The sequence below is a fragment of the Columba livia genome, chromosome 5 (genome assembly GCF_036013475.1).
Source record: "Columba livia isolate bColLiv1 breed racing homer chromosome 5, bColLiv1.pat.W.v2, whole genome shotgun sequence".
Lineage (NCBI taxonomy): Eukaryota > Metazoa > Chordata > Aves > Columbiformes > Columbidae > Columba > Columba livia.
In genome coordinates this window covers 47,972,397-47,996,957 of record NC_088606.1, presented here as the reverse complement: position 1 = coordinate 47,996,957, position 24,561 = coordinate 47,972,397, and the positions used below count along the sequence as shown (strand labels likewise).

The window sequence follows — 24,561 nt, the reverse complement described above, 5'->3', positions numbered from 1 at the left end:
CCTGAATTGCACCTTGTCGATGAAGTGATGACACACAGGGGGTAAAACTCAGATTATGAAGTTAATTTTTTTTTTTAAGAGTATTTGTTGTCATGAAGAACTGATATGTTTTACAGTTTCCATGATAATAGTTCGATTTAAATTTGTTGTAGATGGGTAGGAAGGAGGAGAAGTGTAGGACTTGCAGTGTTAACTGCAAACTTCATCTGTAACATTTTTTAAGTCTTGTGTAGGTTTGTGGGTGTTTTGCAAAACTGTTTCAGCGGTTCCTTTTTCAGAATGCTTCAGGCAAAGCTCAGGTTTGTTTATCTGCGTTGTTACCTTCTTCCTTATAAATTTCCATTTTACTACAGTAATGTTGCCAAAATTTCACCTAATTATTCACAGCAAGATATACATTTACGTGTGTTGAATATATTTGCTTGTGATATTACCCTTAGACTAACATGGAGGGTTCCATGCTACAAGATACTCATCTTTACGTAGGAAGATTTCCCAGTCACCCACATCCCATGTTCCTGTTCTGTCTTGGACTGGGGGTAGTGACCAACAAGACCTGTCTCTCATAGGGAAGTTAGTATTTCAGCTTTTCAATTGCAAACTTGCTCAATAGTTACTCTGCAGTTATTTAACTAGAGGCTGTGTTTTACTTTGGGGCAGATTCAAAGAGCTTTCTGATTTTTTTTTTTTTTTTTTATGTGTTCTGTTTTAAGAGTAAAGTATGGAGTCTTTAGGGATTTGGTTTTGAATGTTGCTTGGATATTTTGGCATACCTGCCAAGCTTCCCACAGGGAGAATTAGTTTGTTTCTGCATGACCTTCACTCTGTTTTGAATTTTAGTTCTAATAACTCCTGAGAATATTTTTTTTCCTGCTGAACCATTTTTGGGTACAAATGGAAAACCTTGAAACCATGGGGATCAATTTCAGTTAACAGACAATAAACACTGGATAGTATCTCTGTCTGAACATTTCTTTAGTCTGCAGAAGTAACTGTTGACTTGGATTGTATGAGCAAAGATTTGCAAAGCAAAGTTTGATCTTTCATTTGCATCTTTGTTCTTAGTATTGTAGTTGGATGAAAGTTGCTTTTGATCCTGAAAGGATGCCTACATGGGAGAGATTTTATCTTGTTATGATATATAGTGTGAACTTATACCAGGCTGGTTTAATTTCAGTTTGTAATTGCAACTGATAATTGGTCCGAAAGACTGTTGATCTGAAACTTTAAATTCTTTTCCCTGCACGGAAGCTCCCCAGTCCCCTTGCTTTCTTTTTCTAGTCCCTGCCTCATTTCAAGTTTCATCAAGCTCTCAGGCATGTGCACACCCAGTCTCTTTCATCTGTCTGTACTCTTGCCAGTAGAAGAAGATTGTGCCCAGCTCTGATGCCCTTCTCTTGTTCTGTGTGTGCCATGATTTGACCCAGTTCCCAGTGCTTTGCTTTGGTTCAGTGTCAGCCCAGGAGTTCCTGGATATAGGTTGGGTCCTGCAAGGATACCAGTTACCAGCTTAGACTGCAACAACATCATCAGGAATAAGTAGTATAGAAAAAATTTTCTTAGTTAGAAAACAGGCATTTATGTTTATCTTCTTCCATATATATATATATGGAGTGTATATATATACAAATATATGTATATTTTTTCTTCTTCTGGGCTATACACATTTACAGTGAGTTTAGGAAAGGATTGCTTCAGAGAATTGCAAGTATATTATAGCTGAATAAACCAACAAAATGTCTCTAATAGAAAAATGAACTCTCTATAATCCTGACCACCACTGTGCTGTATCTTCAATACTTTTGTTTGTTTGTTTGTTTGTTTTCTCAAAAAACCCGAAGTCTACTGAATACATTTGAACACAGTTTTATGTAACTTTTTCTTCGACCTGTGTTGTCCATTAAGGAGAGAAATGATGGCAGGAGTCAAAAATATTTAAGTAAATGAACTGCTTTTAAGAAGTATGATTACGAAGTGAGTGGAAAAAGATTACTTTTTTCTGACAAATACAAACTTTCCTTTTTTAGGTGTGAAGTAGGTCTTTAAAATGTCAGTCTTCAGCTGGCTGGAGAGTCAGAATTGCAGTGCACAGCTGGAATTCCTGAGTAGAGTCCCCAAGATGTTAGAGTTCAGTGTAAGGACCTTTCTGATGTGTAAGGCGAATACATAATGCAGGTATTACATCTCTTAAAACATACTCAACTTGCTCTGTGTTAGGGGGAGGCTTCTGCATCTTGGTTCCTCAAGTCTTTTGGTCTAATATTGTTGGAATCAGGACCCTGTTCCACAGACAGCATAAACATGCAGGGCCACAAAAATGCTTTCATCCCGATTTGCAACTACATCTCAAAAGCTTAGAACAGAATATCTCCAAAATCAAGCACGGGTAGGAGCTGCTTGAAGAGTAATGTTACCACATTAAACTCTGCTGTGTAATGTCCACTAGCTTGAGACTTCCCCATGCTACTAAGGAAATACCTGTTATTTCCTTACATGGGTCTTTAGTTGTATTGAGATTCAGAGGTATTGCATTTAGTAGAATATATTTGCTGAAAATCTCTGTGTACTGCATGGGAAGACTACTGCTGAATACCTTCTGCTCTGCTGCAATGTAAGTAGAAGCAAGAAAACCACTCTCTGCTTTGAGACTCGTACCTGTCCTGTGTATCCAGTGGATCTATTTTGTATTTTGATACTATCCTCTTACAAACTCTTAAACTGGGTCTACAGTGTTTTTCAGAGCTGGGTCCAGTGTTTTTCTCTCTCTCAGTACGCAGGCCAGGTGCAGGCTTGTATGGCATGTCAGTGTGTTAGAGATGGACAAGGATTCTTGTAATAGCTTTGGCAAGTAAAGAAACTTACAACTTGGCAAAGTAACAGGAGAAATAGGTGATAAACAACAAGCATTGGATATTTGTTGAAGACTTAAGTCTGCCAGTGGTCATGATGGAAGCAGCCAGCAAGTAATAACCTTAGTGCAAAGCTCCATATCCATGCTGGGGAGAATGGGATTTCTCACAGGAGCTAGCGCCCACAGACAGGTTCTCTCAGGTCAGTTACTGGTTATTAGATGTTTCATGTTTGAGGCTGTTACCAGATTTTACTCTTGCAAGTGCATTTTTGATGCAGGGACTGAAGTAAAAAGATGTTTTTGTGGGTTTCATCTAAAGTTCAGGGATTTTGAGTATTGTCAGGGAAAGGCATGTGTCCTTGGCTAGATTTCCATAGGTTCCTGTTGCTGCTTGGGTGAGGGGAGTTGTAGGGCCCAGGAGCTTCCAGCTGTCCTGTCTCACTTGGAATAACTTAGCCACAGCAGTTACCTACAGTTGCCAAGGACTGTGAGAGTGAAAGCATGATTGTAGTGTTGCAGTCGCATGTTGTGACAGCTTCAGGGTTTCTCTTGGTCCCTCCTGGAGTCCCCACTGACAATCCACAGAAGCATGGCAATCAGTGGGGTACGCCTTTCCGTCTTTTAGTGATAGGGACCCCCAAAATGACAACTTTACCTCCTGAATGAGCCCCCAAATCTCAAATAAACTATTATCTTGCTTATAATAGGCTCAGGCAGGATGTCTCAGCAAAGCATATTTTAGTAACGATTTTGCAAAACCAGATGTTCTACTTAATGGTGGGCACACTAAACAGGGCAAAAAGCCCCTGCTTATATTCCTCTAATCCTGGCCATAAATTCCCTCCCCTGTTTTCCCATTGGTTGGGTACTACAGGGTTCACAGCCTACTTGACGATTCCTGGATGTCCTGCCTCAGTTTACCTCTCTCACTAATCCAGTTCTAACGAGCCTCTCCCCTTATTTATTTATTTCCATTTAAGGTATGATTTCTCGGCTCTCTTACCTTCCCCCTCAGCTTAATTTTTAACCACAAGAATTGCTTTGCATTCTGCAATTAGTGCAAAGAGGTTTTGTTTTATATGCAAGGTCTGATAGCTGTATGTCACTCAGTCTCTCCTTGCTGGATCAGACCTCAGATCCACAGTTGTGAAAACAACATTCCTCCTTCAATAGCTCCTTTCAAGTGGAGATTGGTAACTATAAAATAGGTAGTAAAAATGCACCTTTTGTACAAACGTGAAATAAAATGTTATAAACTTACAGTCTGCAGTGCCTGATACACTGGGAAACTAGCAAGCTCCATAGTTTAGATGAAAAAAATTTCCTGGTGGTACTATAATATGTTTATAATGACAACAGTAAACTGCATCCTACCTCCTTTTGTATGCTGATTATCTACCAAGTGTGAAATAAAATGGCTCCCTTTGCTGTAAATCTAGCAGACTGTAACAGGGAGATGATGGTTTGTTGGGCAGCAATGATGAAATGAGCTTAGGTTCAAGCATCTCTCTGTTTCAGGGCAGTAGTGTAGGAAGGCCTAATACAAAATTAATTTATCACCTGGGAACAGACATAGTGTGTGGTGTTAGTTGTTGTTTTGTTCTGAGTTGTGTGGGGGTAGGGGTGTTGTTTTGTCTTGTTTGTTTTTTTTCTAATTTAAGTTTATTTTTCCAAACAGGTAAATCTTGCCAGAATAGTTTCTGTGATATATCTTGTTCTGTGGTTGCTCTTTTTGTCTGCATAAGCAGTAATGGAACAGACCTGAAAAATCTGTAGTGTGAGATCCACTGTGATTATAGAAATGCTCTTCATTTCAGTATCTTGTCTGTTGTGGAAGCTAATGATGAGCTTTATGAATTGGTTGGAAGCCTTGTAGGCTGTCAGTGTTCTGTTTTCTTACCTGCTGCAAAATAAAGCTGTGGATGTCCAATCTTTGGTGGAAGGCACTCTGTGGTAAGTATTTAAACTGATGTTTTCAGGGTTTGAACTTGAAAATGGTTTTGTTAGCAGCAGGTAGGTTTTGAAGATGAGGAGGGAGAAAGATCTTGTGTCTCAATAGTTGTTGGTTGTGTGTGGTTTTGTCTTTCCAAGTATTAAAGGAAAACTCTTCTACTCTGGCAAGATCTCATAACAGGATATACTAAGATGTAGAATGGAATATTTCAAGTGAAACCAGTTTTAATGATGTATTTTAAGGTATCTCTAAAGAGAAACATGGAATGACAGACTGACCTTTGCTTGAAATATAAGTAGCTTATGGCTGGAGGTAACTGTATAGTCAGCCATTAGTATAATCAGTTTATCATAACTCTATTTTTGAGGTGGCGCTCATATGAGTTTAAAAAAAAAAAAAGTAAAATTTAAACAAAAAGCTCAAGAAAAACAAAAAAAACTTGGCAGTCTTCCAGAAAGCAATTGACTGAATTAGTATTTCTGATAATTAAACTTAAGACTTTTATGATCAGTGGAGGTTTGCATTTATTGTGGACTGATGTGTATCCAGATAGGTGCTTATTTGACATGTAGAAACTTGCTAAACTGCAGTAACTTGATGATGTGTTTGAGTGTTGTTTTTTTTTTCATGCAGCCTCTTGTGCTTGTAAAACTGTCTGATTAAAAAGGTAGCTTAAGCCAGCCTTATATTGCATGCAGTGTTGGCTATCAGGACAGAAAAGTCCTTCTAAGGGAGAAGACGGTGTAATGGTAATCGGTGTGTTTGTGTTTTAATTTGCACGTAGGAAATGTTCAGGCAGTGAGGAGATTTCTAAATGGAGCTGTTGGCCTCTGCTCCTACTTGTTCTCGGCTACTTGCACAGATGTCCACATCTTGATTGTAAAGGAGCATGTGGAATCAGATACCTAATTTAGCTGCAGCTTATACAAATATGTCCTCTTTGAAAGTTTGATAGAAATAACAGGTAGTTCCTGTTAGTGTGAGAAATGTGTTGAAAGACTGGGGAATCACATAGTGGATAATCCAAAGGGTCCAGATGAACAAAATAAAAATGGAAGCAATTTGTGGGAGGGTGGCTGGTGAGAACTTTATTCTCTGTGATCCTTAAGCCTTCCTGCCATGGCCTGAACAGCTGTGAATTTGGGTACAATTACAACATAACAGCAAATCTGCATTTTGTGTATGAGTAAACAGTTGTGTAAGTTGCCATGTCACAGTGAACAGGGAGCTGAGGTAATGAGTGGAAGGTGGTATGGCTATGAAACTCAGCTGAAATTATCTATGTACTGTAAGAATGAGCTTTTAACCTGCTGTATGGGATCTTTTGGGATTAGGGGCTGATGAACTCATGGCAGATCTGGGTAGGTCCTGATAGCCAGGAGGTTTCAGTTTTAAATTAGATTTTGTATGTCTTGAGCAGCCTGTGAGGCTTAATTTATTGAAGGTTGGGAAGTGTATAAGTTGAATATGGTTGAAGGGTGCTGTTGTGTTATGAAAAAGTTTGTTTCTGTAGGACCAGAAGGACAGTTTTGCCAGTTTTAGTGGTGTATTTTGTATTGGTCTTTCTCTTGTTGTTGTTGTTGTTGTTGTTGTTATTATAATTATTATTATATTTTCTTTAGTAGGGATCCTGAGTTGTTTTATTCTTTTAAATTAAAATCCCCAAGTGCCACACCTTGCTATGATTCTCTGGTGTTCGGATGTTACTTTTCATTTGCTTAGATGGTTTATTATTCCAGATGGCTCCAGGGGAATGTGTTGGGGAAGATTTCTGGTTTGAGGCTCTTTTATTGAAGATTTTGGATGAAAATCAGTTACATCAGATGAGGTAGCCTATGTCAGTCTATATTGAAAGAGCTGAGTTTGTTGGATGGAAAGTTCATTTTTAAGTAACATTTTCCTGTGGGCTTTTATCTCTGGTTTTGATAAAATGCAGTAATATTACTGCAGCAAGTGGATTGTGGTCCCATTAAACATTAAGATGTGAATTCTGGCTACTAAGTATAACTTTGTGCTCAAGTTCCTTCAATCCTTGGAGTCCTTCCTCTTGTTTGATATGTTTTGCTTGAATTTATCACTTGAATTGTTAACAAGTCAGATGACAGAGCTCCAGACAGAATGCAGTTGCCAGCTGTATCTGTATCAACTGAAGACTTGTACACTGCTGGCCAGAGCTGTTCAGAGTCTTAGTGCTGCAGGATCTACTCCAGGTTGTATTAATGATCAGCTGTATGACTTTGGGCAAGATCTGTTTCTTTCCTCACTGTACTTGCTTCCCTTTTACCTGCTTTATCGGGGTTTTTTTGACATGAACTCTTTCTTCCCATCTTTCTTTTATGCTATTAGTGCTACCCTAATTTTAGTCAAGAGCTATACGCTACAAATAACAGGTGTATTTTTCTACAGTTCGAAATAGCTTTTTGCCTTGAGAGAAATATTCTGTCTTGGTGATGGGAGTTGGATGCAAGATAAGTAGGTTTTTCTTGATGATTTTTTTTTCTCAAGTGTTCCTATTTTTCCTTTATCATCTTTTTGTTGTTGTTAGAGTAACGCCATTAAGATTCTTGAAACAGAGCCGTTTAGAAACCTGTGAAGCATGATATAAACATACAAACTGATGTAATTATGGAAAACCATGTGTTTGGCAAGTTGCGTTTCTCTCCCCCTTTTATAAGACAGGGCGAGAATTGCCAACCTGTAGTACTGTTGCTTGTCCAGAGTGTTCTTCACAGGTAATCTGTTGTGCAGGACTGTACTGAACCTGCTAGCTAGTGGTTGCCTTGCAGGGAACATGGTTATTGCCCACATGTAACTGAAGTAACACCTTCTGTAGCTTAGATGTACTCATCCATTGTTGGCGGTTGGATGTCTGAAGATGAGAGACTCAGAAGGTGGTGGCCTAGGGTTCCATCTGGGGTGCCAAACTGTTAAGGAAGTTTCTTTTCCCTGGGTTTCCAGCAGCAGAGACTCAGGCAGGGATTCCAGAAATTATTCTAAAATAAATGATTTATTTGCAAGATACATTGTAGAGCAGCTTGAGCTGGTTGCCTCCTGAAGAGGCAGCCCCAGCAGAAAATAACTTAGAAAATTACACCCTCACAATCCAATTACTTTTCTCTAGTGAGTGCGCCTTTCCTGTAGTTTGTGATCTGCTTCATCTTTCTTCTTGATTTGGATCTTACATTTAATGGAATATGAAATCACTTACATAGGAAATTTTGCATAGGATGATTCTGTGCTGCTGGACTTGCTCTTCTTCCTGCCATTCCCCCATCCATTGTTCAGCTGTGCTGTGTGTTGAGGCCCAGGGTGGGGCTGTGTGGAATTTCTGCTGTAGAGCTGAGTTTGGAAGGTGGTTTTTGGTTAGAGCAGACTGCATGGGACATGTTCTCCCTAGGTTCTTGGTACAGTTTTACAGGTCAATTGTGCATCTTGAGTAAATTACTCAGTTGTTCATGGATCATTTATGAAGTACAGTTAATATTCACTTGACACATAATGCAAGGTATGCATGTATAAATGGCTAAGTAATTTGTGAATACGGGCACTGTTAAGAGAGGTTAATATAAAATATGCAAGAGCAGTTGCTCATGTTGTTTAATATGAGGAGTAATTCTACGTTGCTTCACCTGCCAAAGCACATCAGTTCTTCATGAACAGATAAATTGAGTCAGCTCTTAGGACCTCCAAAAGATACACGTTGCAGTCAATGAACTTCAAAGACAAAAATAACTCTGAACTTGCTAACCAGTCTCCTCTTGGTGGCACAAGTTGCCCTTGTGGCTAGGGCCAAAACTATGCAATCTTAAGAACTATGTGAAACTGCACACTACTAGAACATATGTAGTCTAGCTGTAACCAGAAGTGCATGTATTTTGTCTTGAGAATGAGTGTCTCCCAGAACTGCTTGGGGCTCTGATACTGATCTTAGATGGGTGATCTTTGGGATGCGGGACTAAATCTTCCATCATCAGAATGGATCATGAACATGTCTTATGAACCTGACATACTGTAAAACAGTCTAGAGCTTTGCTTTTTTGGGTAGCTGGAAAGACACAATACAGATGCTGAGATCAGTATCTGCTCAGGCTGGCAGAATGCAAAATGTGGTTGTGAAATCTTTGAGTCTGGAAGAACTGCACTAACTGTCTTTGAATATCAGTGAAATGTCTTTGAATATCAGTGAGTGTTAAGGTAAGAGGAAAGTGAAGCCCTGTAATATTAATAGTCAGGCCTACGAGCTCTAAAACAAACCACAAGCATTTGTCCTTTTATCATCAGATGGAGGGCTTCCTCATGGATCTGCAAGCAAGTTTCAGGAGCCGATTCTTTTTCACTCCTCTGAAAACAGAGCTACTGTGTGTAATGAACAAATTTGTAGTGTACTTCTGACAAAAGATCAAATTGATTTGACTAGAACATTAACAGACTACCTGGTAGATGAAAAGGCTGTTGATAGTAGAGTTCCTAAGACTATTTATAAACAATACAAATTTACAGTACCAGTTGTACTCTAAAAATCTGCCATGAGCAGTGTTCACTTCTAAATTGCAAGTTCGATGTAGTGTTGTCAGCTTTTTCTTTTTTCTATAAGGATTGGTGACAGCATCACGCTTTTCTGAAATGTTTATTTCATTGCAACCTTTCTCTCCCAAAAAAGAGTCCAGAATAGTTTCAGTGACCTTATTTCATAGATGAATTATATGTTCATCATGGGTAAGAACGTAATAGACATATTTCTTCCTCCTTCCATTTTTCATAAAATGTAGAAACAAAATGTTTTACAGCATAATTTCCTATTTGCACTGCAACTTAGAGTGATTTTCTCTTTGAAATGCCTGTCCTTTTCAACAACTGAGCTATTAGTAGCCATTTCTTGGAGAACTCCTGATTCAGAGTTCCTGGATGTAGGCTCTTTTGAGGTAAAATATGGAAGTGTTTGTCTCTCTGTTACATCAACAGAATCCACCCAGAAGCAGCAGGTACTTGATGAGATTCATTTGCACAGCTACACCTTTTCATCAGTCTCACTTTTTTTTTTTAATATGGTATATGAAGTTTTTGCTGTTCTTATTGCAAAACTATGCATACTTGTTACAGCAGAAATGCCCAGTGTGTTTTCCTGCAGCAGCTTCGATATCTTTCAAGCTGTCAAAGACTCTCTGTTAATGACTTCTACGTGAGTTAGACTTGATGTCTCATCAGTTTGACTATCCTTAAAATTTCTAATGGATCCCATTAGAAAATCTGCCGATGGACTATATAGGTTTTCTGATGAATTCTTGTAATGGAGCTCTGCCTTGCTATTTGGTTAAAAGTCTTCAGGGTAGCCTCAGGGTACTTACTTTCCTATTTCTTGTGTTATCTGCAGATAAATGTTCAACTTATTGGAGCTTAATGGCCAAGTAGTTGAGTCAAATGAAATCTGAAAATACAAAAAGCAGTTCTAATCACTGGCAGGATATTCTTGCCCTGACTGAAGTTGAGTCCAGAGTTGCTGGCTGGCTGACTGCCACTACTCCTTATAAATAGTTTTGTGGGGAAACTGCGTTTAACCTGCAAAGCACAGTTTAGTTAATTTTTTTCTTTCAGTGTTCATGCTCCATTTGTTTTCTCATCAACAGTTGCAAAATTAGGCAGCCCACTTCTATGAACAGACTTTCCCATTTAAGAAGTGATCAACTTAGTTTCCTTTTGGCCTGTATTGAAGACACCTGCATAAGACCTGTCAGATCCTGTTAAAATTAAACCCACATGACTTGGACTTCTAAAATACCTGGTGGTTATCTCTGTTTGGGTTGGGAAGCATGTCTGATATGGGATATCTCAAAGGGGCAGTGACTTTGGGAAACAGGGCACTCTTTCCATCTTTGCCAGTCTTGCCCCTGAAGGTAGGATGAGTTGGGTGTTTGGGAACACAAGCCTCCCAAACTACAAGAAAACTAACTTGGCATATATTTAGTAAATACTCCAGTGGTGTTTACTTCAGTTTGGAAGGACTGTGTTGGCCTGTTGTTTTGGAAAAAATGTGTTATTTAAATGCTGTAGTAAATGATTTGGTTAGAGAACAGTTTAAATGAGCTCAACTGTCAAAATTAAACCCTAGGTGTAAGCAGCTGTACTAGGAGATAGTCATTACATATTTCCAGGGCAAAGTCATTTTGGATACCTTGAAATGTGAAGCTTGTTTAAAAACAGATTATGAATCTATACAAGTTGTTCCATTCTCCTTCCACAAGTCACACCCAGCATTAAACAAAAGTAAGGGGTAGGTATGTATACGTGCAAGAAGAAAACAAAAAATTAAGACCATACCAGCAGTTCTTACTGAGCCTCCATGAGTGTAAATAAGAGGACAGTTAATCTGGTAGTTGAGCTGTGAAGTAGGAGTTTCGGCTGTTATGGGGGTAGGCCTACCTGTATTTTAATCAGAATCCCTAGACAGGGTATTAGCCACATACCTTCTCATTTGGTTATTGTAATAAACAATTCTAAGAGTTAGAGATGTTTGTTCATTAACACTTCTTAAAAGGAAACGCTCAGGGGTTATTGTGCAACATGGGAAGCCCCTGCCCTTTGTTATGCAATTGCCTTAAATGTTTGATCCTCTAAAGGTGGGAGGGGGCAGGGGGCAGAAAGAACGAGTGACGTGGCACTCTGAGCAACGAACCCGGGACCCTTTAAAAAGGCTGGAAGAAGTTTTTCTGGTGCGCCATTGGAGAAGCCAATCTCATGGCCGCCCAACGCTGTCTTTGCTTATTGTGTTGAAATCCATCAGGAATAAATTTGTGTTATTCAAGTTAATTTCTAGTCAAAATTTATTACAATTTGGTGCCGTGACTTGGATGAAGGATATTCGGTGGCAACCCCTCTAAGGGAGGCGTCCCGCTTCTTTTTTTTAAGTGGCCCTTGTGGGACTCTTGTCACCGGATCCTTCACCGATGAACATTCTAAATTGCAATAAGCAAAGTAAATGCCGGCAGCCCCTTAAACTTTGTGCATGAAGACCCGAGTGAAGACGCAGGACGCGTGAGTATAGGCCGGTTATCCACTGGGTTGGGGCTGGGATTCCTGAGATACAGCGGAGGGTATCTCAGAAGATGGGACAGAGGAAAAGTAGGCATTCTGTTCCCATGAGAGGGCAACTGCAGGAAAGGCTCCCCCAATTCCTCCAGATAGTCCGTTAGGATTAATGATTAGGTATTGGGATGATTACCCCTATAGGCAGGGTAAAAGCAAAACGAAAAAGATACATTATTGAATGGAAGTTTGGGGTGGTAAAGAGATCCGTAGAGACCACCTATATTGGCCAGTTTTCTGATCATTTGAGGACTGCATCTGTCAGGCTTTAAACATTTATGTTAATTCAAAGGAGCCTTTTAGTTCAGAAGAAAGCGAATATGCATTATTATGGATAAGATCAGACACTAGGGTTAATCTATACCCGTTAAAAGAAAAGGGGGGTGATAAACATGGCCGCCAGAGAAATAAGCGGCATGAGGAAGAGATCCCGATGACACCCCCACCTTATGTACCACCACCGCCACCCCCGGTACCAGTTCCTAGCCCGGTCCCTAGTCCACCCCCTTTGGCACCGAACCCAGAGGGTTCGGATGATAACCAGTCCACGGGGCCTGTCACGCGTAGCAAGACTAGACAACAGCAACAGCAAACACCAGGGCAACTGTATCTGCTGCGACAGATCGCAATGGGAGGACCTCAGGCGGGAATGGGATATGTGGCGGTACCTCTTAATTCCAGGGATGTTAGAGATTTTAAAATGGAAATGGGGAGTTTGCTAGATGACCCGTTGGGAGTAGCGGAGCGGGTTGACTAATTTTTAGGGCCCAACGTATACACGTGGGACGAGTTGCAATCGATAATAGGAATATTGTTCACCGCAGAAGAGAGGGGAATGATCCGTAGGGCCGGTATGCGGATTTGGGATGAACAGCATCAGCAAGGTCCTGCAGCCGACACAAAATGGCCACTGCAAAGACCTGACTGGAAAAATCGGGATCCATTACATAGGGGTCATATGCAAGACCTACGGACTATATTAGTCCAAGGCATTAGAGAGTCTGTTCCAAGGGGTCACAACATGAGCAAGGTATTTAGTGAACACCAAAAGAAAGATGAAACACCTACAGAATGGTTGGAATGGCTCAGGAAAAACTTACAATTGTATTTGGGGTTAGACCCTAGTACCCCTGTGGGAGAGGCGCTGTTAAAAACACAATTTGTAGCTAGATCTTGGATAGATATTAGGAAAAAGCTAGAAAAATTAGGAGATTGGCAAAATCATGGGGTTAGATGAACTATTGAGGGAAGCTCAGAAAGTGTATGTTAGGAGAGAGGATGAGAAAGAGCGGAGGACTGTATGAATGATGGTTGCAGCAGTCAGAGAAGGTACAGCCCAGCAGCAATGGAAATCCAGAGACCGAAGGGCACAGTATAAGGGGCCTAGTCCTAAGGCAAAACCTCTTAATGATGAGACTGCAATGGAATGGGGTGAGCTGATAGAATGCTTTACTGTGGAAAGAAAGGGCACATGAAGCGGAACTGTAGGAAGAAAATGGCGGATGAGAAAATGTTTAAAGCGGAATAGGGGTGTCAGGGGCTCTTTTTGCTGGGGACTCAAAAAAAAAAAAGGAACGGAGCCCTTGATAAAACTAAAAGTGGGTCCTCAGCAGCAAGAAATTTAATTTCTTGTAGATTCTGGAGCAGAACGATCTACCATGCAAACTTTACCCAAGGGATGGGAGATATCTTCCGACACTATGCAAGTAATTGGGGCAAAGGGAGAGCCATTTCGGGTCCTTGTTATAAAAGGAGTAGTTATTGAAACCGATTTCAAAATAGGAGTGGGAAATTTACTTTTAGTTCCTGAAGCTGAATATAATCTCTTGGGATGGGATTTAATAATTGAATTGGGTGTTAATTTAGAAGTAACGGGGAAAGAAATTCGAATAAGATTATGTCCTCTCAGGGTGGAAGATGAAAATAAAATTAATCCTGAAGTATGGTATACAGAAGACTCAGTAGGGAAGCTGGACATAACACCCTTTAAAGTTAAAATTTCTAGTCCAGAAATACCCATTCATGTAAAACAATATCCAGTATCCAAAGAGGGCCAAAGGGGATTAAAACCAGAAATAGAAAGATTACTAGAAAAAGGCCTACTCGAGCCCTGCGTGTCTCCCTTTAAAATGGAGACTAGTACATGACCTGAGGGAGGTGAATAAAAGAACCGTGAGTCGATTCCCTCTAGTGGCCAACCCGTATACCCTTCTGAGTCAATTAGGTCCGAATGATCAATGGTATAGTGTTATAGATTTAAAGGATGCCTTTTGGGCTTGCCCGCTTGATGAAGAGAGACGAGACTATTTTGCCTTTGCGATGGACTGTGCTTCCCTAGGGGTTTACGGAGTCACCTAACTTGTTTGGGCAAGCTTTAGAACAAATTCTGCAGGGATATGAGCGCAGTCCAGAAGTGGTACTAGTGCAATATGTAGATGATCTCTTGTTAGCAGGGCAAGACGAAGAAGTGGTTAGACAAGAAAGTATTAAATTATTCAATTTCCTTAGTCTACAGGGGCTCAAAGTGTCAAAGACCAAAAACTCCAGTTTGTTGAGCAAGAAGTCAAATATCTAGGACACTATTTAAGCAGGGGCACCAAATATTTGGACCCAGAAAGAGTAAGTGGGATCTTGTCATTGCCAGCCCCAAAGTCTAAACGACAGATAAGACAAATATTAGGACTAACTGGATACTGTAGACAATGGATCGAAAATTATACGAAGAAGGTAAAATTTTTGTATGAAAAATTAACACAGGAAAAATTGGTACAATGGACGGAACAAGATGAGGAACAATTTGATTGCATAAAGAAAGAGCTGATAAGTACCGCTGTGTTGAGCTTGCCAGATGATACGGAAACCATTTTATTTCTTCACAAATATAGATGCAGGGACTGCATATGGGGTCTTGGCACAAGAATGGGCTGGACATAAATAAACTACTTTTTTTTTTTTTTTTTAAATCTAAATTGCTAGACCCCGTTAGCAGGGGTTGGCCAACATGCCTACAAGCAATAGTATCAGCTGCATTACTAGTAGAAGAAGCACAGAAAATAACATTTGGAGGAGAATTGTATGTTTTGACACCACATAATATATGAGGGGTTTTGCAACAAAAATCTGATAAATGGATAACAGATTCTAGGTTGTTAAAATATGAAAGTATTTTAATTGAATCCCCTAAATTAACCCTAGAAATTACTTCCTTGCAGAACCCTGCGCAGTTCTTATATGGGGAATCTAGCAAACAATTAACACATGATTGTTTGCAAACAATTGAAGAGCAAAAATAAACAACAAATAAGGAAACGAGTTCCGGGTGGAAGGGAACTCACATACCGGCCATTCTCAAGAATACAGATTGAGTTTACAGAGTTACCAAAGGTCAGGCGATACCGCTATTTGTTGGTGCTTGTAGACCATCTCCCACACTTTGTGGAGGCATTTCCAACAACTAGGGCCACTGCTCGTACGGTAGCAAAAATATTGTTAGAAGAAATAATTCTCCAATATGGAATAACTGAAGCTATCAATTCCGACCGGGGCCCACATTTTTCATCAAGAATTATTACAGAAATCTTTCAGGCACTAGGTACCGACTGGCAGTATCATACTCCATGGCATCCACAAAGCTCGGTAAGGGTCAAACAAATGAATGGAGAGATAAAAAAGCAGCTTACTAAATTAATGATAGAGACTAAGATGTCATGGGTAAAATGTTTGCCGCTAACACTGTTAAACATAAGGACCCAGCCAAGAACAGACCTCGGAATATCACCCTTTGAAATGTTACATGGAATGCCATTTGATTTAGAAACGCCACAAGATCACCCAAAAGTGAGTGATTTTTCAGATGAAAAATTACTTAGTGAAGTTGTTGAAGCGAAGGAAATACCTTTGGTAAAAAGGGTTGGTGGTACAGCGTCCACCTCTGGACATAAAAATACATACCCTAGAACCTGGAGATAAGGTACTCATAAAAACAGGGAAAGAAACATCATTAACCCCTCGATGGGAGGGACCTTTTGTTGTTTTACTCACTACAGAAACAGCCATCCGAATTGCCGAAAAGGGGTGGACACATGCCAGCCGAGTTAAAGGTCCAGTCAAGACTAAAGCCTGGACTGCAGAGCCCACAGACGACCCTCTGAAAGTTAAAGTACGGAAACAATAAATGGGCTTGTTGAATCATATCATATTATTAGTTAAAGCAAAGTATGAGCAGTTACCCAATCAAGATGATACTGAGTTATTTGTATTAAGTAGTCAAGAATTACAACGCTTTAATGAACAAAATAAGTAGAAAAAGAAAAGGGGGGAATTGTAATAAACAATTCTAAGAGTTAGAGATGTTTGTTCATTAAAGCTTCTTAAAAGGAAACGCTTGGGGGTTATTGTGCAACATGGGAAGCCCCTGCCCTTTGTCATGCAATTGCCTTAAATGTTTGATCCTCTAAAGGTGGGAGGGGGCAGGGGTGGGTGAGAAGACAGGAGATTAACTGCCTGATAACAGAGGACACATTCGCAGAAAGAACGATTGACGTGGCACTCTGAGCAACGAACCCGGGACCCTATGAAAAGGCTGGAAGAAGTTTTTCCGGTGCGCCATTGGAGAAGCCAAGCTCATGGCCGCCCAACGCTGTCTTTGCTTATTGCGTTGAAATCCATCAGGAATAAATTTGTGTTATTCAGGTTAATTTCTAGTCGAAGTTTATTACAATTATGACTTTGCCTGTTTACCACTGAAGAATAAATTATTCAAGATACACCTGTGGGCTTTAGTATTAATATGTGGCATTTTTTATGATGCATCTTAAAAAGCAGTATATATATTTGGAAGGCTACTCATCAGTATATATATCTTCAGATACCCACCTCCTCAGCATCTGAACAGCATGGAAACATAAGTTATGGATGCTTGCAGCATTCCCATGGAATAGGAGAGCATTAGTAATCGTTGACAGATATGGAAAACTGAAGCCAAGGAAAGCAGAGTAACGTGATCATATAGACATCTGTGGCATGGCTGAACCCTGTCTCCAGTCTTCTCAAATTCTACCCGGAAAGCTGCTCTTTCCTGAGAGGGATTCTGTCTGTAAGGCTGAACTATGTTGCAAGTACTGGCATTAATCTTCCACCTCCTGAAGCTTATATTGCTAGCATTCCTGTCAGGAAGCAGGCTGAGTCAGCACACTGGCATTAAACCATTGTGTTCTACCTTTAGGTAGAACACCTGGTGTTGCAATATCATTATTAAAAAAATATGCTTTGCTGAGAGATCCTGCTTGAGCCTATTATATTTGCAAAATAGTTGTTTCCTACAGATACCTTGAGCAATAATGTACCTTCACAGTATTTTCCTGAATCTATAATGTCTCACAGAAAAAAAAAAGTAGACAGCAAATTGAGAAGGGCAAAATAGTAATTTCAAGTTCTGACTACAATGGCTTAAACCTTTACTTTCCACAAACAAAATGCTTGGTTCTGTGCCCCTTTTCACTAGTGATATTCTTACAGCTTTGGAGGAGCAAATCCAGTGTAAAACTGGTGCAGCCGGAGGAGGAATTGAGTCTTGGGCTGGTCTGTGAGGATGAGTAATTGGATTTTGGTTTCCAGTGGCACACTGAGTTTTGTGCTCTGGTTGAGGCATACATGGGGACAAGGAAGCTTTCATGTCTATACATTTAAAGTTTTACTATGGTTTGCATCTTGATGTTCAGAATTTTTTGTGCTAAATAAGTGTTTCATCATAAAGCATCTCTGTTAGCCTGTGCTTCTTGCTGATAAGGTGCTTCTGAAGCACAGAAGATACGTTGACATACTGGAAAAGTTGCAGTGTCACCTGTCTCTGGCAGTCTCTGTAAGTAACATGACTGTCTGCTGTGCCTGAGTGTGATGAGTCAGTATTGTCTGGCCCTTCCTGAAAGATGTTGTTTTTAGGGTTATCTGAAATACACCGAGAAATTCTTAATGAGCACTCAAATAATGACAGTAATGAAGCTGCAAAGTTACCTTTCTGGTAACAGTCTCTATGAGACAGTCTGTCTGCCTTTGGGTTGAACCTTCCTGACTGCTGAAAAATGTTTGTAACATTGGCAGTAGATTTTTAGAGGAAGAAAGTAAGTAATTTTCCCCAGAGAGCCCATCTCTTTGGCATTGGATTTCTGATCGTATCTTCTTTACAGCCTCCAGCTAGATGAGAGGACTCATGTTCCCACTGTTAGTTGTTCCTTGTGTATTGTCCCTTCCTCTTTGGTGTCAGCATATGGCATGTTATAGATGAGATGTTGATCATATGAGTAATCTTAGTGACTGTGTAAGTGGAAAGAACTTTCATCATCAGCTTAAGGAGGTCTGTGTTTGGGATATTGTATAATAGATATGTGCAAGTGTCCTTTGAGTTCATACTTGGAATCAGCTAGTGTTAGTTGGTGCTGGTAACGCTTAAGTTCAGTTAATTTTGTGCAGTCATCGGTCATAATGCAGTCAATATTTAGTGTATTCCTTTTAAATTTATTTATTTGGAAATGTGGAGAAAACGCAACCACAGTGGATAATTTAAGTGCTGATACCTGAGCCATGTCATCTGCTTTGCGTGTGAAACACATGAATATGGTGTAGGACACTTACAGCCCGTGTTGTGTTTACTGAGATCGAAGTTCTTTGCCACTGGAGTCCTGGGCAAGTTTTAGCATTGCATTATATTTTCTGTATCTTAGTTTTCCATTTATACTTTCACCTAATTCACAGAACATGGCTAAGTGTACATGGTAAAAAGTAATGTTATTTTTGTGATCACTTCCTGAGTCAGAAATATCTATATACATAACTTGCAGTGAAGTAATGAGTGCATAAGCCTTTCCTTTCAGTGTTATAGACTATGTTGTATTTGAATACATGAAAATTAATTGCATAGGAGGTTAGGAAAATGGTGAAGACCTTCAGCAGGGGTGTCACACTCATTTTCACGGGGGGCCACATCAGCCTCGCCATTGCCTTCAAAGGGCCAAATGTAATTTTAGAACTGTATGAATGTTACTATTCCTACATTTATACAGTCCTAAAATTACATTCGCCCCTCTGAAGGCAATGGTGAGACTGATGTGGCCCCCCGTGAAAATGAGTGTGACACTCCTGACCTGTAAGGAATCACTCAGACTTTCTTGGGTGATTAAAAAATTTAAATGAATTGTGTTTCTTAATTGAGCTTAACACATTTATCAGTTTTAAAATGGACTTATCCTTGAACAAAAGAGGAGCCCTGTTGCTTAACTAGAAAGTAAAGATAATTGAAGTGCTTTCAAAAAAATGGACAAATATACTGTTCATTTCTCCTGCAACCACTCCAGTTACATGGCCATTAACAGTTAAATTATTAATGAAGTATTGCTAAAGAAAGCCAGTCCTCACTGTTGGCTATCCTCTTTCCTCGGTGCTAGCTGCCAGGGTCATAGGAGTCTCCTTCCACATGAAGCACTGTGAGATGCAGACAGGCTTTCTTCCAGACTTGAAATGGAGAACATGGCTATGTTGTCAATGCCAGATTTTCCAGTTCTTGAATGCAATTTGATTTTATGTAGCAATGAGCATCCTCTTACATACAGGCAAGCAAAGACCTATCTGGAAATTAGTTAGTCAGGCAGGCACTTGGATGGGTCTCTCTGAAAACAGAACAGCGTGATGTATTCTGTAATACATGAGGCCACAGATTATCCAGTGACATCACCCGTCTCTTATGATGGTGCTTATCTTGTGTCTTAGGCAGTATGGCTTATTGTCTTCTGCTAATGTGTAATATCTCCTGCTAACAGGATAGTACAGCTGTCCTATTAAATTGTTGTGGCAGTGTCACTAAGTATTAGTGTTTTTATAAAGAGAAGAACACCCTTTTTTGGAAGCATCTTGAAGGATGGTGCCATTTTTTGTTCATAATAAAAACAAGATTTAAAAAGGTCCCTACATTTATGGTCTAAATGATCTAAGCACAGTATTCATCTTCTTGGCCAAATATTTTTACCTTTGTAAGAGTGTGGGTTGTTTTGTTTTGTTGATTTTTTTGTGGAAAAGTACTGATCTCCGTATACTTAAGTAACTTGCCAGTATTGAGAAGTTTAATGAGAATGAAGTAAGGGAAGGGAAAAATTAGGGAAGATAATTCTGTTAAATGAAAGCCTGCTACTGCTGCTTTTATAGGAGAAAAGTCTTCACAGAATCACAGAATGTTAGGGATTGGAAGGGACCTCAAAAGATCATCTAGTCCAATCCCCCTGCCGGAGCAGGAACACCCAGATGAGGTTACACAGGAAGGCGTCCAGGCAGGTCTTGAATGTCTCCAGAGTAGGAGACTCCACAACCCCCCTGGGCAGCCTGTTCCAGTGCTCTGTCACCCTTACTGAGAAAAAGTTTCTTCTCAAATTTAAGTGGAACCTTTTCTGTTCCAGTTTGTACCCATTACCCCTTGTCCTATCATTGGTTGTCACCGAGAAGAGCCTGACTCCATTCTCATGACACTCACCCTTTATGTATTTGTAAACATTAATGAGGTCACCTCTCAGTCTCCTCTTCTCCAAGCTAAAGAGACCCAGCTCCCTCAGCCTTTCCTCATAAGGGAGATGCTCCACTCCCTTAATCATCTTTGTTGCCCTATGCTGGACACTCTCCAGCAGTTCCCTGTCCTTCCTGAACTGAGGGGCCCAGAACTGGACGCAGTATTCCAGATGTGGACTCACCAGGGCAGAGTAGAGGGGAAGGAGAACCTCTCTGGACCTACTAACCACCCCACTTCTAATACAGCCCAGGATGCCATTGGCCTTCCTGGCCACAAGGTCATCGTGCTGGCTCATGGTCATCCTGTTGTCCACCAGGACCCCCAGGTCCCTTTCCCCTACACTGCTCTTTAATAGGTCATTCCCCAACAAGTACTGGAACCTGGGGTTGTTCCTACCCAAATGCAAGACTTTACAGTTTCATTACATTTTTCCCCGCCCAACTCTCCAGCCTGTCCAGGTCTTGCTGGATGGCAGCACAGCCTTCTGGCGTATCAGCCACTCCTCCCAGCTTGGTGTCATCAGCAAACTTGCTGATAGTACACACTATTCCCTCGTCCAAATCATTGATGAATATATTGAATAATACAGACCCCAGTACTGACCCTTGAGGCACTCCACTAGATACAGGCCTCCAACTGGACTCCGCCCCATTGACCATGACTCTCTGGCTTCTTCCCTTCAGCCAGTTTGCAGTCCACCTCACTACCCGATCATCCAGACCGCAGTCCCTCAATTTAGCTGTGAGGATGCTGTGGGAGACTGTGTTAGATGCCTTACTCAAGTCAAGGTAGACCACGTCCACTGCTCTGCCATCATCCATCCATCTTGTTATGTCCTCATAAAAGTCAATGAGGTTGGTCAAACATGATTTCCCTTTGGTGAAGCCATGTTGACTGCCCCTAATGACCCTCTTATCCCTGATACGCCTTGAGATGGCACCAAGGATAAGTCACTCCATCAGTTTCCCAGGGATGGAGGTGAGGCTGACCGGTCTATAGTTACCTGGGTCCTCCTTCTTGCCCTTTTTGAAGACTGGAGTGACATTTGCTTTCCTCCAGTCTTCAGGCACCTCTCCCATTTCCCAAGACTTGGCAAAGATGATGGAGAGTGGTCCATCAATGACCTCAGCCAACTCCCTCAGCACCAGCAGGTGCATCCCATCTGGAGGATGTCCAGATTGCCTAACTGCTCCCTAACCCAGTCCTCATCAACCAAAGCAAACTCCTCCATTGTCCTGCCTTCCTCTGGGGCCTCAGTGGTACAGTGCTCCTCAGGACAGCTTCTGGAAGTGTAGACAGAGACAAAGAAGGCATTCAGTAACTCTGCCTTCTCTGTATCTTCTGTCACCAGGGCACCCACGTCATTCATCAGTGGGCCTACATTGCCTCTGCTGTTAGTTTAATCTGCCATGTACTTGAAAAAGCTCTTCCTGTTGTCCTTGACCCCTCTCGCCAGGTGTAATTCTAAGGAGGCTTTAACTTTCCTAGTTGCTTCCCTACACCCTCTGACAACAGCTTTAAATTCTCCCCAAGTGGTCAGCCCCTACTTCCATGATCTATAAACTCTTCTCTTCCACTTGAGCTTACCCAGCAGCTCCCTGTTTAACCACACAGATCTCCTGGCTCCCTTCCTTGACTTCCTGTGTGTCAGGATGCTCTGATCTTGTGCCCGGTAGAAACAGTCCCTGAACCCTAACCAACTCTCTTGGGGTCCTTTACCTTCAAGCAGCCTTGTCCATGGGATTTCCCCTAGCAATTGCCTGAAAAAGCCAAAGTTTGCTCTGCTGAAGTCCATGGTTGCTATTCTGCTTGCTATCCTGTTCCTGCCACATGAGATCCTGAACTCCACCCATGGTCACTGCAACCCAGGCAGCCCTCAACCTTTACCGCTTCAACCAGACCCTCCTTGTTAGTGAGGATGAGATCCAGCAGTGCACCTCTCCTAGTCTGCTCCTCCACCCTTTGCATCAGAAAGTTATCGTCAAGGCACTGGAGGAACCTCCTGGACTGTGGCTGGCCGACCAAGTAGTCCTTCCAGCAAACATCAGGGAAGTTAAAATCGCCTACCATAACCAGGGCCTGTGATTGTGAGGCTGCTATCTTTTGTCTGTAGAAGGTCTCATCAGCTTCCTCACCCTGATGTGGTGGCCTGTAATAGATGCCCAAAACAGTATCACCCTTGCCAGCCTGCCCCTTAATTTTCACCCATAGACTCCCAACTCGCTCCTCATCCGTGCCTGGACAATATTCAATACATTGTAGTTGCTCTCTCACAGAAAGAGCGACTCCACCACCATGCCTGGCTGGGCTGCCTTTCCTGAAAAGGACATAGCCATACTTGACCACATTCCGGTCACGTGTGCTGTCCCACCATGTTTCTGTAATTGCCACCAGATCATAATCTCCTGCCCTAACACAGGTTTCCAACTCCTCCTACTTATTCCCTATGCTGCACGCATTGGTGTACACGCATTTCAGAGAGCGAGCTGAGCACTTGATTTCACCTCAGGGGTATGGGGAGGCCTCCCAGCCCTCATGAACTCTAGAGTGATGCCCTACTGATGCAAGCCCAGCTACCACCCCACCCCCCTTCAAGTCTTTGCTCTTTTAAATTTTTTTTCATTTGCTTTGCATCTTGTCTGAAATATGTGATATCTTTCTGAAGGGTTGACTAATTTTCTGAAGTTATAGCAAGGTCTATTACCCTGAAGAGCTTTGTACCTCACCTGTGAGGTCTGCTTCTCTGATCCTAATGAATTGGATTCAGAAAAGAGAGAAGACCTCAACATATGGATGATTGCAAGGCTTTCTGACTGGGAAGGTGGCAGCTGTGACTGTGTAACTCTTCCACAGTAGATCTGAACAGAATGAGTTGTCTTTTAATAAAAACAGAAATTATTGCAGTAGGTGGGAATTAAAATAAAAGAATTGAGTCTATGAAGAATCTTGGCTGCCTTTTTAAGGATCTTTTTTTGCTCCCCAGTGCTTTCAGTTCAGGTTTCCCTAGGAGAGAAATGAGTTTTGAATGTTCAGCAAGACTCCCATTCTTTTAAATATGGGCCTGTATGCTTAAAGGGAGGGTATGTGTGGCAATGGTTCCAGCACCAGAAGACTGAAAATCTCAGTCTGAAGTAATTCTGCCTAGATACTGTTGTGGTTTAACCTGAGCTAGCAGTACAATCATGATAGCTGCTCACTCTCTTCCTGCCCCTCCCCAAAATAGGGGAGAGAATTGAAGGGGAAGGGAGAAACTTGGATTGAGATAAACACAGTTTAATAAAATAACAAAGTACCAATACGCTACTAGTAAATATATATATATAAAATAGAATGTAAAATAAAAGATACTCAATGCAATTCCTCACAAACTCTGTCCACACCGAGCAGCCAGGGTCAGGAAACAGGACCTGGTCCTGAATAGCTGATCCTGAAGAAAGAAAAAAAGGAAAAAGGTAGAAAGGCTCAGAGGCCTCTGCAGAATGACAATATGCTGAACTAAACATCCCAAGCTGAACTCACTCAGCTCCAACAAAAAGAGCAAAGAAGAACGTAAGAGAGGGAGAAAAGAGCACTTGAGACCAGAGGATCCCACCTATCCTTAAATATAAAGCTTGACACTAATGAGAGGGAATACTCTTATTGATCAATCTGGATGTCAGTCAGGGTCTGCCCCATCCATGCACCCCCTCCTTGATGCCTCACACCTGTGGGCAGAGCACTCAGAAGGTCCTTGGTTCTCAGACCAGAGCAAATAAAAACATTAGCTCTGTGCTGGGGTGTAATCTTCTTGTTCTCAAACTAAGTCCAAATATTGACCATGCTAGCTATGAAACAGAAAGGTTTCTAACTGCATGAAGAAAATTAACTCATTTCCAGTCAAACCAGCACAGACACTTAGTTAGAAAATCTAAACCCAAATGAGCAGTAGCCAGTATGGGCTGCAAGTGGGTTGGCAAATTGTTCTGCCAAGTAAGAATTAGAGTTAGTGTAACAGCAGTGATGCATGGGCATGATGGCTCGTGGAAATGCAAAGACTGGAAACTGTGTTGTTTGGTCACTGCTGTTGCCTGCTTTTGTTACATGGTTTAGGAGAAACCTTAGATAGTGCCCATATCTCTTAACTAGTGG

The 24,561-nt window shown here is 41.2% G+C and overlaps 1 protein-coding gene across 7 annotated transcripts in view; it reads left to right on the top strand.

Annotated features, from left to right (window-relative positions):
• LDLRAD3 (low density lipoprotein receptor class A domain containing 3) overlaps nt 1–24,561 on the top strand; it is a 133,691-nt gene that overhangs the window by 1,048 nt on the left and 108,082 nt on the right. The window contains exon 1 of one of the 7 annotated variants that reach the window (XM_065064840.1): nt 21–2,153. The exons of the other annotated variants lie outside the window; for them this stretch is intronic. Within the exon in view, the coding sequence (XP_064920912.1) occupies nt 2,048–2,153 (106 nt within the window). The 5' untranslated portion in view covers nt 21–2,047. Of the gene's footprint in view, nt 1–20; nt 2,154–24,561 lie in introns of those variants that run through there. 7 annotated transcript variants of the gene reach the window in all.